Source organism: Calonectris borealis, chromosome 5 (assembly GCF_964195595.1).
Source record: "Calonectris borealis chromosome 5, bCalBor7.hap1.2, whole genome shotgun sequence".
In the NCBI taxonomy this organism is placed as follows: Eukaryota; Metazoa; Chordata; class Aves; order Procellariiformes; family Procellariidae; genus Calonectris; species Calonectris borealis.
Window position 1 is genome coordinate 19,306,134 of NC_134316.1, and position 14,258 is coordinate 19,320,391.

Below are 14,258 nucleotides of genomic sequence, written 5' to 3' on the forward strand. Positions count from 1 at the left end.
TGGGTTTTTTTCCAAGAGTGTTCCTGCCCATTTAATGCAAGTCTGCTTTTTATTAAAGGCTTGTTAAATAGTAATTAAGGATTTGGTTTTGGAAGGGAGGCTAGAGCTGGACAGTTGATCTTATTTTGTCTTTTTCTACAGATTTTTTGTTTAGATAATTTTCCCCCTTTTGCATGCTTTAGAGTATTTTTTTCTGTCTTCTGTTTTTATGCAGTATTCTAAGAAGGGTAAACAGGACTTTACCATTACCTAGGATAGATTTATCCCATCCTACATATAACTTTATGCATCTTGTATGGAATCTATTCTGTAAAATACATCATAACAGAGAATCTCCTCTTTTGCCTGTATATTAACCAGTCATCTGAAGTTGGCTGATGGATAACTAAACAAGTGAACAGGGAAGAAGCACATTTGGTAGATGTTCTCTTGTTGTTTAAGAAAGAAATAATTCTTTGTGTTTGTTGTTCATGTTAAGTATAACTTAAAATACATTTGGATTTTGTACTTTTGTAAGGTTGTGGTTTTTTTTTTTTAATTTTATTATAAAAATCTAATGAAACGCTTCACAGCGAAATATCTAGGGGATGGCTTCCATTAACTTCCAACGTTCCGTTCCAGTGCTTTACCAACAGTCACCAAGTTTGTAATCCATAATATTACAAATATCCTAAATGCATATTTAGACAATTTTTTAAAGTATCTCAACCTTAACTTTTAAATGACTGGCCTGTATCATCAGTTGTTACTATATCAACATACCAGAAAAATATGATTTCTTTAAGAATTATTACTTTGAAAATAGGAATTATAATGTCTTTCCTTCCTGTTCCTTGACATTTTGTGCCTCTTGTTGGCTGTCTATATGAGGTACTGTTGCCTTTTCCTCATAAATCTGACTAGGACCTCTGTTGATATCACTTCTCCTCAGAACTTCTGTGGCTCGCAGCCAGTTCTGTGCAACTGCTTTTGTGGCCTTTTGCTGTTTCTCGCTTCCTGGTTTATCCACACATGTATAACTCGTCTCTGTTCTTATTAGGGGCTTCCACACATGCTTCATGATTTCAGAACTATCTAGCAGTTCCTCTCCCAAACCTGTTTGTGCTTTCCTCAGATCTGAGGGGCCTGTCAGTAAGTCATGGTTTGAGAAGCAATTGAAGTATCAGCTAACTCATTTTATACCCTATTATTGTTAAAAACAAATATGTTCAAAGCACCATGATCTGTCATCTTCTGTCTGGTTTTGGTTCATCTTCTGCCACTTAGTGGCAATGTAAATGACAAAGCAGCTGCTGTATCTCTCAGGATATTAATAGTCTAGAAGTACTTCTGAAACTGCAGTTCTCCCTATTATAATAAGAGAACAAAGGATCATTCAGTAAAATGTTTAAAATTACTCTTGTGAGCATTCAAAAGCTATTTATGGGTTTTTCAAATATGGTTCATGGCTTTTCCGAACTTGTTTATAATTGCATCTTGTGGTTAAACATGTTGCCTGAGTTGTTTGTTTTAAAAAGTACTGATCTTTCTGTTAATGTATGTATGTATATTAGTCATATGGGTCATAATGGTGGTTCTAAATTGTTAGTCCTGTTGTATAATACAAACACCTGGTGATACAGTATACTAAGGTACAACCTACTGGTACAGATCAGGGAATTTGGGAGGAATATCTTGGCAGTAGGAATCGCCATCAGAGGTGGCAACAATTGCTGAAGAATCCAAGGTGAGACACAGCTATATGTGTATCTAGACAGTCTTTTAGAGTCCTTTTTTTAGTGCTTGCTTTTAGAGTCTTGTTTTTAGTCAGGTTACTTCTGGTTCTCAGAGAAGTCAAGAATATGATTGAGATTCCTTGTGTGCTCTCTGCAATTGATACTGACAGCCAGCCAGACACATCTGGTCAATAATATAAATTTGGATTGATTCCTTCATGTAACTGGGTTGTTTTTGCAAGGATTTATCAGCAAAACCTCAAGTTTACAATGTGTTTGTGCGCGCTATGTCTGGTGCTCTTGAAATGGTTGACAACGTATATGTGCATATATATATAAAATATAAAACACAAATGCTTAGTGTATTGTTGATTCTATTATTCTGCAACTTCTGTAAACAGTACAATCTAACCATACTTACTAGCAGACTGGGAAGAGATCCTCTTGTGTTCCTCTAAGGCTTGCTAATTTTTAGATATACTGAAACATTTGATTATTCACCTATGGTATTTTATTGGCTTATAATACTACATCTTTGTAAAATGCCAGAGGTTGCAAGGAAGTCATAGAATACACTGTGAGTCATGCTGAGAAGTGGATACTTTCCAGCATTCTTCTGTTGTAGTCAATTAGTAAATATGTTGCCTGTCAGTTTTTAAACTTTGAAAATCTGATGCGTTTCTAGAATTCATGTTCAATATTTGAGGCATATAGCAAGCATACCTTCGTATCTTAAATTAGCATTAACCTTCCTGCACTATAAAGCTAGAAAGTTGCTCAACACACATGGCCAATCAGATAGTGATTTTGCCCCGTGCACCTGCAGGTCAGTAAGTAGAAAGAAATTCCTCGGAGCCAGAGACTTCTGTCCCATCATTATCTAAAGGAGTGGAAGGAGTGAGCAAACATCACATTATGCTGTTAGCAGCAAGGTATAGCTTTTTTTTTAATAAAGAGTTGATTGTTCTTCCTTTGTTCGTTATATTGGCAGCATAAATATGCAATCTGCTCTGAGACTTTAAGGGGTATAGGAAAAACTATTGGTGAAAATCTAAGAAACCTCTAAAAGTGAAATAGGTATGTATTAATGTTTTCCAGAAATAATCAAAATGCAAGATATTTGCTGAATATCTATAGCACTATCATTTCAAACTTTTTGTAAGCTTAAAATACTAGGTTGTAACCACTCTACTTATAGACAAGTTACCTGTGTTTTTCAGAGCAGTACAATTAATGTACTTTTAAATGCTAGCTAACCTCTGAAGACTCCTGAAATCTGAGTGCTTTGATCCAGGGACAAAAAGATCTCTAGACAAAAGATTACTGAACAGATTAAGATTACTGAAAAGATTATGAATACCCTGCTCTGGTGAGATGGGTGGGAGTAAGGTGCCAGCACCAAAAAATCTGAATAGTTAATCTCAGTCAAATCCTACTGCTTTTGAATTAATCTAAAGTTACACTGTTTCTCCCCCACCTTTCATTAGACAAGTTGTCCCTGTAGTAGAAATGTGAAGTTCAGTTCTTCTCCAGCTTAACAGCAGCTCAGAGTCCTAACCATCAAACTATGTGGGAGACTGGGTGAGATGATCCCTTTCTCCTCTTGAAAAAGAAGCAGGGACATGCTGCCCTGAATGCAAAGAGAGTAGGCAGGAAGGAGCCACGGTACATCCTAAATTACTAGAATACTTAACTATGAGGGAGGCTTGAGGTCTTAGCTGCTTGGGTTTTCCTTGAATTTTATTTATTTTAATCCAATGATTGCCTACCCTGGAAGTATAAGCAGTCCCAGAGGTGTGCATTAGAGTCTGAAGGTGTATTCAAGGTGATGCAAGGTAATGGTGGTTGTGTTGCATTGGTTCATGTTGGGCTTGTATATCTTGTGCAATATATATAGTACAGTCATATGTGCGATTACCTGAGGAGCCTTATTTACAAACTCCTTTCCATGATTCTTTCCTGTCTTTTTATCTGCTTGTTACGAAGAATCTATATCATAGTGGTCTTTTGAATGATATGAAATCTTGAAACAACGCTTCTATCTGCTTCTACTTCATGATTAGTCAAAAGTAGATTCTCAGAGAATCAGGAGACAGAGGAAGGTTTCTTGATGAAATACTTGTGATACTGTTTTCTTAATCCTAGTTGTTTGGGGTTCTCTCGTTATTTCAAGTGTTGGGGCACTTAAAGACGAGTACAGTGCCTGAAATTAGTCTAATTAGGCAAAATAAATAATATTAATTGCTAATTTTATGCCGAAAATTGAACTGCATAGCAGCTGACAAGCTTTTAAAGTAGCAAAAGTAGGGAACAGCAGATGGGTTATTTGAGGAGTGCAAGCATGTTATTTTAATGTTAAGTACACTCAAAAAGGAAAGACATATGGTAACAGGTTTGAAGACAACTGAAGACTAAGTTCACAGTTTAAACATTTACATTTGTTGAAGTGTGATGGAAATTTTTTTTCTTCCAAGCACATTTCACAGAAGCATCAGGCCAATATGTCACTCCTCTGAAAACTATTAAATCTTTTTCTTCCTGACCCTCAAGGGCTCTTTTGAGCTACATTAAATTTCCCAGAATCATAGAGCCTTTTAACATCCCTCTCAGTTCATTGATTAACAAACTTGTTCTCTTCTGGGAGTTGTCTGGGGGGGCATAACAGAAGAGCTGGTTGGTGCATGCAGTGTATGATGATACATACACTCATGTTTTGTGGGACAGGGGTGTATTTATCAATTAAAGGGAATAGACTATACTATTCTGTTTTCCTGAGGTTGGTCATAGTTGCACTACAGTGTGTGGTGTTGGTTAAACTTGCACTTTTTTTTTTCCTTGATAAATAGGGCACTGGGAATTATTTGAGGAAAGGGCAGTAATATATGGTTGGACAAGAAGTAGTGATCTACTAGTCTTGTCAAAATCATGTCTTTCAGGTTGGTGTATACATTCTTATCAACATTTGACAACATGCTTTTTCATATCCATTCCATTTTGGTCCTGTCTATCTTGGGAGTGAAATGAATTTGTTCTCAGGAGTGATTTTTCTGTAAGTCACGAAAGACAGTATCAGTTGCTTGTGTTTTTTCTTTTCATGCAGGGCTTGTTCTTTTTTTTTTTTCCTTCGGTGGTTGTTATGTGCTTTTACAAAATGATCCAATGTCTTAAAAAAGACATTGTTGATAGGTAGATATTACTTTATATAACAAGTTGGTCATTGGCCTCAGGGTCTTATCCCTGAATTATATTTGCTAGGTTGTAGATTCTTCTTTGAAACTTGATTGAAAGAGTCCCAGTTTGGGTTTGGGAACAAACCACTTGGCTGCCGCAGGGTGTTCAAGGCAGGAAAACAAAAAGTTTTCAAGTGTAACTGATTTGTTCTGGCTTTAGTCAGAAACTATCTTCATTATAGTTAACAGATTTACATTTTCTTAAGGACATTGAGTTCATAAGATGGAATACAGTATACATAAACTCCACCAAAAGTCACAGAATTGACTGCTGCTTTTCCTTGTGAAGAAGCAATGCTACTGCTTTGTGAACAAATATATGGGGAATAATATTTCAAAGGGTGTGGTGGAGGCCATCCAATGCACACCAAGGATACCTATTCATGGTTTCTACAAAATTGTGTTATTTTGGGGCTTGAGGACTGTTTTTATTACATCTCTCGCTTGTTTGAGAGTCAGGCTTCAAACAGCAATCTGAACTGCCTATTTTTACTTCATCTATGTTTCTATATGTATATGGGCTTCCCACTACTGGGAATCTGTGCAGCCAAAGTTGGAGGAGATTACCCTTATGATTAATATTGGCACTACAGAAATCTGTCACTCTTCCTGAATCACTTGGAAGAGGTTTCACACCTTTTGGGTGTGTTTGGTGATTGAGAAACAGTTTAGGAGACTTTTTTAATTAAGTTAAATGATTTTCTGGAGTTTTTACAAAAACTAGATTTGGTTGTTTGACCTCCTGTTGCTGGTGTTGGGCATCCAGTGATTCAGTCAATTGGATTTCCTGGAGGAACTGGATTGATAGAAGCAGCTGAAAAAAATACCTAAGTAAACATTGCTGATAGTTGTGTTCGGTAACCTCTTCTCATTAATTGTGTCTTGTTAGCTTGCAAATGCAGCTTGGATAATTGAGACTCATTCCTGACTGTTGACACTTTGAATAAATATGAGAAACAGATGTGATTGATTGGGAAAGAGGAAACTGGCTTCAGGCTAAGGCGAGAGAAATTGATTGGGTAGCAATGTCACAGAAATTCAAAAGAAGTCACCAGGAAATAAGATTAATTTGTTCAATCATGCAAAAAGTTATTTCAAGGTACTTACAAATTATGATTTTTCATGTTTTGAAATGAACGATTTATATTTATATCTTTCCTGATAATAAAACTTTCCTTGAATACTCAAAATGGAGTAGACTGACTGTGCAGGGGTTCACTTTGCAATTGCAGCAGACACCTCTATGAATTTCTTTCTGTACTTTGATTATCATGGTGATAGAAATGATGCGCCTAAAATCACTGAATGTGTAAGTAAATCCTTTATAAAACTATACGTATTTCATAGTCTATCTAGTTTCATGTTGTCATTCTTCCTGAATGGAGAGGTTCATTTTTGCAATTGTGTCATTTTGCATTTTTATGATCATGCAGATGTTTTGGAGTTGACTAATGTGAAGCTGTAAGCTTTCTACAGCGAGCGTTAAAGGGACATCTGTCAAAACTGGATGCTCAAATTAATAGAGTTTGAAGCCAAGAGGATCCTGACCTTCTATATACCAGAAGTTTAAAACCCCTGACCTTCTATATATCAGAAGTTGCAAAATTTGCTTTAGTTTTTCTATTAATATAGATATAGTTTTTCTATTAATAATTCTATAAATAATTAATTTAGCTAAAGCATACCTTCCAGAGGACATCCCATCTTGATATGAACACGTCAAAAACTGCAGAAACCGTGTGGTAGCTTGTTTCAGTGTTTTAGTTGTACTCTTCATTAAAACTGTATTTTTGTTCTTAATTTGAATTGATCCCTTATTTGTTTCCAGCCATTGATTTTTATATCATTCTTTACTAGCACTCTGTAATACTGGTGACTTCATACTCTGATGGTAACTTCTGTAATCAGGTCACCTCCAAATGTCCTTTCTGATAAGAACATCACCTTTCTTGCTGACAGTAGGGCATGTTCTCTAGCCTTTCAGTTATCTGTTGCACTGTTGAACTGTGGCCAGTTTTCATCACATGTAAACAAGAACTGCACAAAATATTTCGTTTATACAGAGAAGCACCTGCATCGTGTCTGTTGGAAAAGATTGTGTTAATTATTTTGAGCGTAATTGCTTCGTTGGGGGCTTATATTCAACTACCTGTTTGCTGGCATTTTTATTTGCTTCTTAGTCGGTTATTTCTGTGAGGCATTTCCACGTTAGTGTAAAGGCTGTATTTGTTCCTATAGCTATATGCTGGGTTTTTAAAAGGAAATCCAGCTTGAGAGCTATTAAGCTATGCTGCTGAACAAATTGTTTGGAAAGCTTCCTACTGTGCTGTTATATAAGGCTCTTTTCATTAGGAGAGTGTATTACACATAAATTACAGTCCTGTTGGATTCAAGTGGAATTCCCAAGTGAAGGGTCTTAAAGCAGTCAGCCCTACCTCCTCCTTTTAAAAGAAGCTACAATCTTGCAGATAGAAAACTTGTCAAATTCTGGACTGTGAACGAAGTAAACGCTGGGAACTCCAGGATTTTCTTTTAATTTTAACCTTTTTCTTCTAAACTATTTATTTATGAGTAATTACAAGACTGTCAGAAGGGCACTTGCTGATAGTATGTACTGACTAAGAAAAACTGAATTTGCTAAGGTTTGGCTTCCTCCTACTGTCTCATTTCTTTTATGATTCCTGTAACAGTCATCGGAAGTTTTTCCTATATATGTAATTGTTGAGTGCAAGAAGTGACTTGCTAACACTTTATTTAGGAAAGGTGAATAGATTTAGATTCTTTCAAATCATCAATATTGAATAATATTTGTTCAAACTTAATTTTATGCATTCTGCGTACTGCTTTCCCGCAGAGCTTCATTCTATAGAATAGAAATATCCTTAATAACTTAAGCTGGTATTGGATAAATTAACTCCTCTTGATCTCCTGACATTTTAAGAGTGTTGCTGTGGAAGGCAATTGGTGGTTGTAGCATCTGGGTATTTTATTTCAAAAAGTGAAACAGGCTGGCTGAGAAGAAGGAGGCATAATTAAGACAGCGACTTTATTTTGGAGATTCACATGTTCTTAACTATGCTACAAATTACACTGGCTGGCTGGTAAGGAAAGCTTCAGATCACGATTTAATAGATTAGTTTGTACTGATTAGTAAATAGAGCACTAGCAAGAACCTCGGAAGTCACAAGGCTCCATTATTACAGTTGTCCTACCTGTAATAGTTTTCATGAACTTACCAGCTGTATTTTAAGAACAGCTGGGTTATTTGCTCCACCTCTTCTGCAGCCTATCCAAAACAAACTGTGAGGAAGCAGTCTTTTCTACAATTTCATTTATAGTCTTGAGACCTAATTTCCACCCTTAATGTTTTAATAGTCTGTATGGCCTTTTTATATATATATACACTCATTTTTGTGGAACCATTATCCCCTAGATAAATTGTTCTTTTCCCTTCATGGTGCTTGTCTCATCTGTATTTATAGATAGAATTTGTACCTCTTCTTCACTTTGTTTTGCTAGACTGACTAAATGAAGTATTTTTCATACTCTGCAGTCTCCAGTCAGCTGATCACTCTCGCAGCCTTTCTCTGCAGCTACTCCAATTTGAAATTTCTTGTGTGTGTGTTTTTAACTGTTATAATGAGAATTATGTATAACATTCCAGATGTGGTATCACCAGGGTATTGTACAATGGCACTGTCTCTTTCTCTTTCTGTTCCAACGAGTACGTTCCAGAATTGCATCTGCCCTCTTCACAGCTGTCTCGCCTTGAAGAACCTGGCTGTTAGGCAGCTCTGGTTTGGAATAACTGTTACACAGGTTGTTTGGTACAATCTCTTTATTAAACTTGAACTATAACCCGTTTTTCCATTAACAATGTTATTTAATACTCCTTTCATTTTTGTATGCTATTTTTGTCTAAATTTTTGCATGTTATTAAGATTGTATATATTCATCTGTGCCTTCCCTCTTGTACAAAACATTGGCAATATAGTTGCTGTTCCCCAATCATTACAGAAGTGATATTTTCTTTAAAGTTTTACGTTAGAAAGGATAATCTTATGTGTCACTGTTTCTATAATTCTGAGAAATGGATTATTTTTGACTGCGTTAACTTTAATAATTTTTAAAGTGTTCCTATTTTCCATTTGTGATTGTTTTCATAAATGAGACAACATAGATAAGGATTATAGTGGAGGTTGGGGGTTCATTCCTGAGTATCCTTAATCTTCATCCTGTTGTCCCTGTTTAATATATACATTTTTTTTCCCTACTTAGGTACAAAAAAGCCTTTAAAGACTGTAATTTTTTTGTATAATAACCTGTTCAGGTATAGTTTAGCTTTACTTTTTACTATATACCTAAGATGCAGCTTTCTGTGCTGATTTTTCTTTCTCTTCACTCCCCTCTCTGTTCCCTGCTATTCTTGATGGGATTTCTGTGTGTTTATGATGTCTTACTTGCGCAATGCTATCAATGATTGGCTTGTCAAACATCGGATTTTACCCCTTCAACTTGAGACATGGATCCTTAAACGTTTAAGCATCTTTGTATTAAATGCCAGGCTTCTGCTGTATCTCGGATGTCTTTGCTAACCTTCGCTATCAAATTATTTGGGTGTATGCTGCTGAAATTCAAAGACCTAGTTATAAACCCATTTGGGATTTTTCATTCTTTATTTAAATAAAAATCCAGTAATAATATGGATCAGGTTACGAGCTGCTGTTTTATAATGTCCTTATTAGTTAGTGAGAACAGTCTTGAAGTAATGGAGTCATTTGCTGCTTCAGTAGCTATTTCATAAATTTATCAGCTATTAGCTCCAAGAATAACTAAGCCCTTCTACTTAAGAGTTTGATTTGTTCTCCATTTTGTGTCTGGGTAATTAGTCTCCTAAAGTGATACAATTCGCTTTATTTTTGTCTAACGTTAAAGATCTGCATCCATATCAAACACTGATGCTGGAACAAATGCCCCATTAGTCTAATCCTACCCCAAAGGATTTGACCTGAACAGATTTCTGTTCTTGTTATCTGTTATAGTTATTCCAGTTTGACATGTCGCTGACACACATTGTTCTACTCTTCATTTCTATTTTGAATATTGCCTATTCCTCAGTACTTTCATTCTTAGTCATGAGTGCTGTCCCACCATGCTGTGGTTACTCTGTCATGTTTTTTTCCATACCGTGTGCCAGTAATTTAAACCTCTGACTCTTACAAACTGACACAACATAAAATATACAGCTTGATTTTCGTCATCCTATTTCTTGGCAGTTTTTATCCCTTCTTCACCATTCTTAATAGTGTATTAAAAACTGGTGTGAAAATGTCCCTGTGAAGTTTAAAATTCTCTGTGTCAGTAATGCAGGCTGTATTCCAGAAGAGTTGTTTCCACAGATGCTTGAAGCTGACTTTTCAGAAAATCCTTTTTCAGATGATCTGCCTCATGGTTTCTAAAATCTTCCTGGTAATACTTGTCCCTGAGCTGCTTGTTTATCTTGTTATGAACTCATACCTCCAGCCATATTTCAGAGGAATTTGGAAGAATTAAGTTAATTTGGGAGACCTGTTTGTCACATGGTGTTCCTCCTGCCCGTTGCCTCCTTCCTCTTTCTCCCCTTCCTTCCCCCATTTGTTAAGTAAACGTTTAGTTGGCAGGTTTTCATTCTGTTATTAACATCCCATCTCAGTTTTCTGAAGTGTCTTAGTTATTTTGTGATTTATAGTCAAAATATTTCTTGGACCCAGGGAAACTGCTCTGTGTGGCTTGATAAATGCAACCTTTTGTATTCAAAAGATTATTTTTGGTTTAGTGTGGATAATACCACACCAGTGTGCCTTTTTCCCCCATTAGATACAATTGTGTATCCTTTCTTTATTAGAATTATGAATATTTTTCCATCATACTTTGTTTATTGTTTGTATTTTGGGAAACATGCAACCATCCAGTCCCCATGATTGCTGTAATGCATAAGAAACAGGGATGATGTGGCATGTGTATACCAAGTGCATCCAAAAGCATCAAACTCTGATGTGTTGCAATAATTCTTACACGTATATTTGTCTTCTGCTATCTTGCCCTTGAGTCCTGCACTAGTAGTCCAGGTTCTTACATTTTTGTTGCACAGACTCCTGCTATTTTGTACACGTTTTAAGTAATTTCTTAATAATCAAATCCCCTCCCTTTCTATCTCCTGCTCAATTTTTCTTTTAGCTCTTGCATACTGAATCTTAGTGATTTACTGATCCTGTGCCTTCTCTCTGCTACAGAATTCCTGAAAGTCTTAAATGCTTGAAGGCTGTTAATGTAAATGCAGTCTATCTGTAAACTGTACATAATAAGGTATATATTACGATTATCTTCTTTCTAGAATTACTTGTAAATTCAGTGCTTTTGAATTTATTATGTTCCATAACTTTTGTAAAGTGCTTTATGATCACAAATCTTAAAAAATTGAACCTCCATAGGCTCTTCAAACTGTAAAAAGTGCTCTGTTCTTTTTACGTACAGAGAAACAGGAAAGGATTGTATGAGGTAGATTCCTGTGATTTTGGGTTTGGGTTTTGATGCCTAGGTCTTGTTATTTTTGTGGGGTGTATGTGCATGTTAAGGGTAGAATAGATGTAGTAGTGTCAGAGGAGGAGGATGTTATTTGTCATTTTTCCTTCTCTCTTGAGTAAAATGATGGACAGACCTGGACATTTTTTCTTCCAGTGATATAGTCTGGAATACCTAGAAAGGACCACTCTGCCAAATGAAATATGACTTTAAATTATCTATATAATTCCCTGTATACTCAAATCTGATTTACTGATAGGAAGAAAGCTAAACTAGTGTAACTGATTACTCTGTTTTGCATTCCTACAAGACATCAGGTGAGACTCCCTATGGCCTTATTTATCTTGCTTATCCACAGGCGCTCGTTGTCTCAAAGTAACTCAGGGACCTGCCTTTTGTTTCCTCCTCAGTCCCGCCAACACACACATTGTACATATAAGGTAGTGTGATTCATTTTTAGACTTACATGCTGGGTAGTTTCTGTAAAGGATGTTCAGTGCAACACTAAAGCTTTAGCTACTGTAACTTGCTGAGGCACTTGATGTCATTTCTTATTCTTGAGAAAACCCTCTGGCAATTTGCAGTTACTATTAGCAGCCTCAAAGTTTGTATTTGGGATAAGAAAGTTCTGAGCTTTCACACATGCCCACTCTCTACACCCTTCTCAGTCTTCCCACGCAAACCGTATGACCAATCATATAAATTTTTCACTTAGGATGATTAAGTTTGCACTGAAATAAAATGCCGAAGTACACCTGGATTTAAAAACAGAAAGTAGGCTAACAGTTTTATATGCATCCTCTACTCCTGCTTCGTGCTCTTTAATCTTGCAATTTTCTAAAAATTGCTTTATATTAGTGTTTTTCCAGTGTATTACCTGTTCCCAGATGCTGAGACTCCTGTAAATGTGCGTACCAATTGACTAGCTCCTTTATTGTCACATTGCATCTATATTCTTTAATTATCCAGGAAGGTGTCTAAGCTAATCTCTGTGGAGAACCTTCTACCAATACATGGAATGTAATAGCAATATGCAGGCATCATCTTATGAGACTATGCACTTTATTTGTCTTGCTGCGATTAGAAACATCGACTTTGAAATCAGAATTAATTTATAGTGAATTCCGGCAAACATGTTTGCTTCCATTATGAATAGTTTGCTGCATATTTGATGCATGATGTGCTTTCTTCAGGTTTTGAACTTGTAAATGTTCAAAATTCAAGTCAAATATCAATTTTAGTGCCTGCTGATGGCAACATAACGTAGAGTGGAGCTACATTTTCTTGTTGACCTTACCAATGCTGACTACCTCCCGTGAATCTATCTGGTCTAATGGTATCTTTTTCAGTATAACCTCTTCCGTTTCCTATAATAGAAGTTGATATTATAGGGAAGTAACTTTCATCAGTACTGAGTTGTTTTCTTTTGTGAGTTATATGTTAGATAACTATTATCTGAGCCAGTTAATGGAAAATACTTTCCTTTCTCATAAAAGCAGTAAAGATTTTCTTTAGTGAAGACGCCTCTTTTCTCTTCAACGTATGCAGTACTGTTTTTAGTGGTCCTGCTAATTTCACTAAGCTATATTGTCTTGCTTAACTTTTAAAAAAAATTTTTTAAATCCTGTCAGCTATTGTTTCTGTCCAGTTGAAAAGGCCATCTTGTAAAAAGAACTGTTACTTTGATGATGTTAGGTATTTGACTATATTGTAATTACTTCATGAAACAATTATTTAAATTAACACTGTCTTTGAAGTTATGTTTTCTCCAGTTTGGTATGATGTTGGCTATCTTTAAAAATGTTTTCCTGAATTGGAATCTCTTTTCTTTCTCTTTTAATTTTCTTTCCCTTTTCGCTAGATTACTGTTTACAAAAGTCAAATTGGAGTCCCTGTGCAGAGGCCCAGATGAAGCACTCCTCACCTGTAAACACATGCTCCAGATTTGGAAATCCTGCTACAATCTCACTAACCCCAGGTAAGATGCTTGGGTTCTAAGCATTCTAGGCTGCTCGATACCTTGCTCAATAGCCTTTCAGGGCAATATTAGGTGAGCAGTCCTGCTTTTACTTGGTCTGGTATTTCGTCTGAACAAACTAATCCTCTGGGAATCTAGAGACTGAAGTGCAAAGGTACCAGTTGATGGACATGCAGAAACTACCCAGAGTTCTGTGAAGAAAGGTATGCCAAAGCTACTAAACTCTGCAGTGATGAGGACTGATTACAGAGACTGGGTAACTCTGCTATTCTCCTTGATGGGGCTCAATGTTCTGGTATTGTCTTGATTTTTTCCCTGATCTGGGTTATAGAGCCTTTTATATTGGCTAGTTGGAGAATTGCTGTAGTGGAAATTTAGTTCAAGGACTTTCACTAAATAAAATGAAGGAGGACTAGATGTTAATTAAGACTACAGAAACATCAGAGGTCACATGGATAAATAGCATGGCTTTTTTTAAAGGGAAGTCTTGCCTATAAACCTATGTAAGTCCTTCGAATGCATTAGCAAGTATTTGGATAAGTTGATATAGTCCTATCTGGGTTTCCAAAATGCTTCTGTGAAGGTCCTTTGCCATATATATTTAGATAAATTGTGAAATAAACGGGAAGGCCACTTTGCAGAAATCCATGCTGGTACTATTCAACACGTTTATCAAGTACCCAGAGAAGAGGACAAGCAGAATTTCCTGCTATCTGGTTGTTTGAAAGGTTGACAGTTTCTGGAGAACAGATGCTGCAGCAGAAGAGCTTTGTA

The 14,258-nt window shown here is 36.2% G+C and overlaps 1 protein-coding gene across 14 annotated transcripts in view; it reads left to right on the forward strand.

Annotated features, from left to right (window-relative positions):
- The window catches only part of TTC7B (tetratricopeptide repeat domain 7B), a 149,613-nt gene that overhangs the window by 80,907 nt on the left and 54,448 nt on the right, over positions 1 to 14,258 (forward strand). For all 14 annotated transcript variants that reach the window (XM_075151276.1, XM_075151288.1, XM_075151274.1 and 11 more), the window contains one exon: positions 13,368 to 13,484. In XM_075151276.1, coding sequence (XP_075007377.1) covers positions 13,368 to 13,484 — 117 coding nt within the window. The remainder of the gene's footprint in view (positions 1 to 13,367; positions 13,485 to 14,258) is intronic.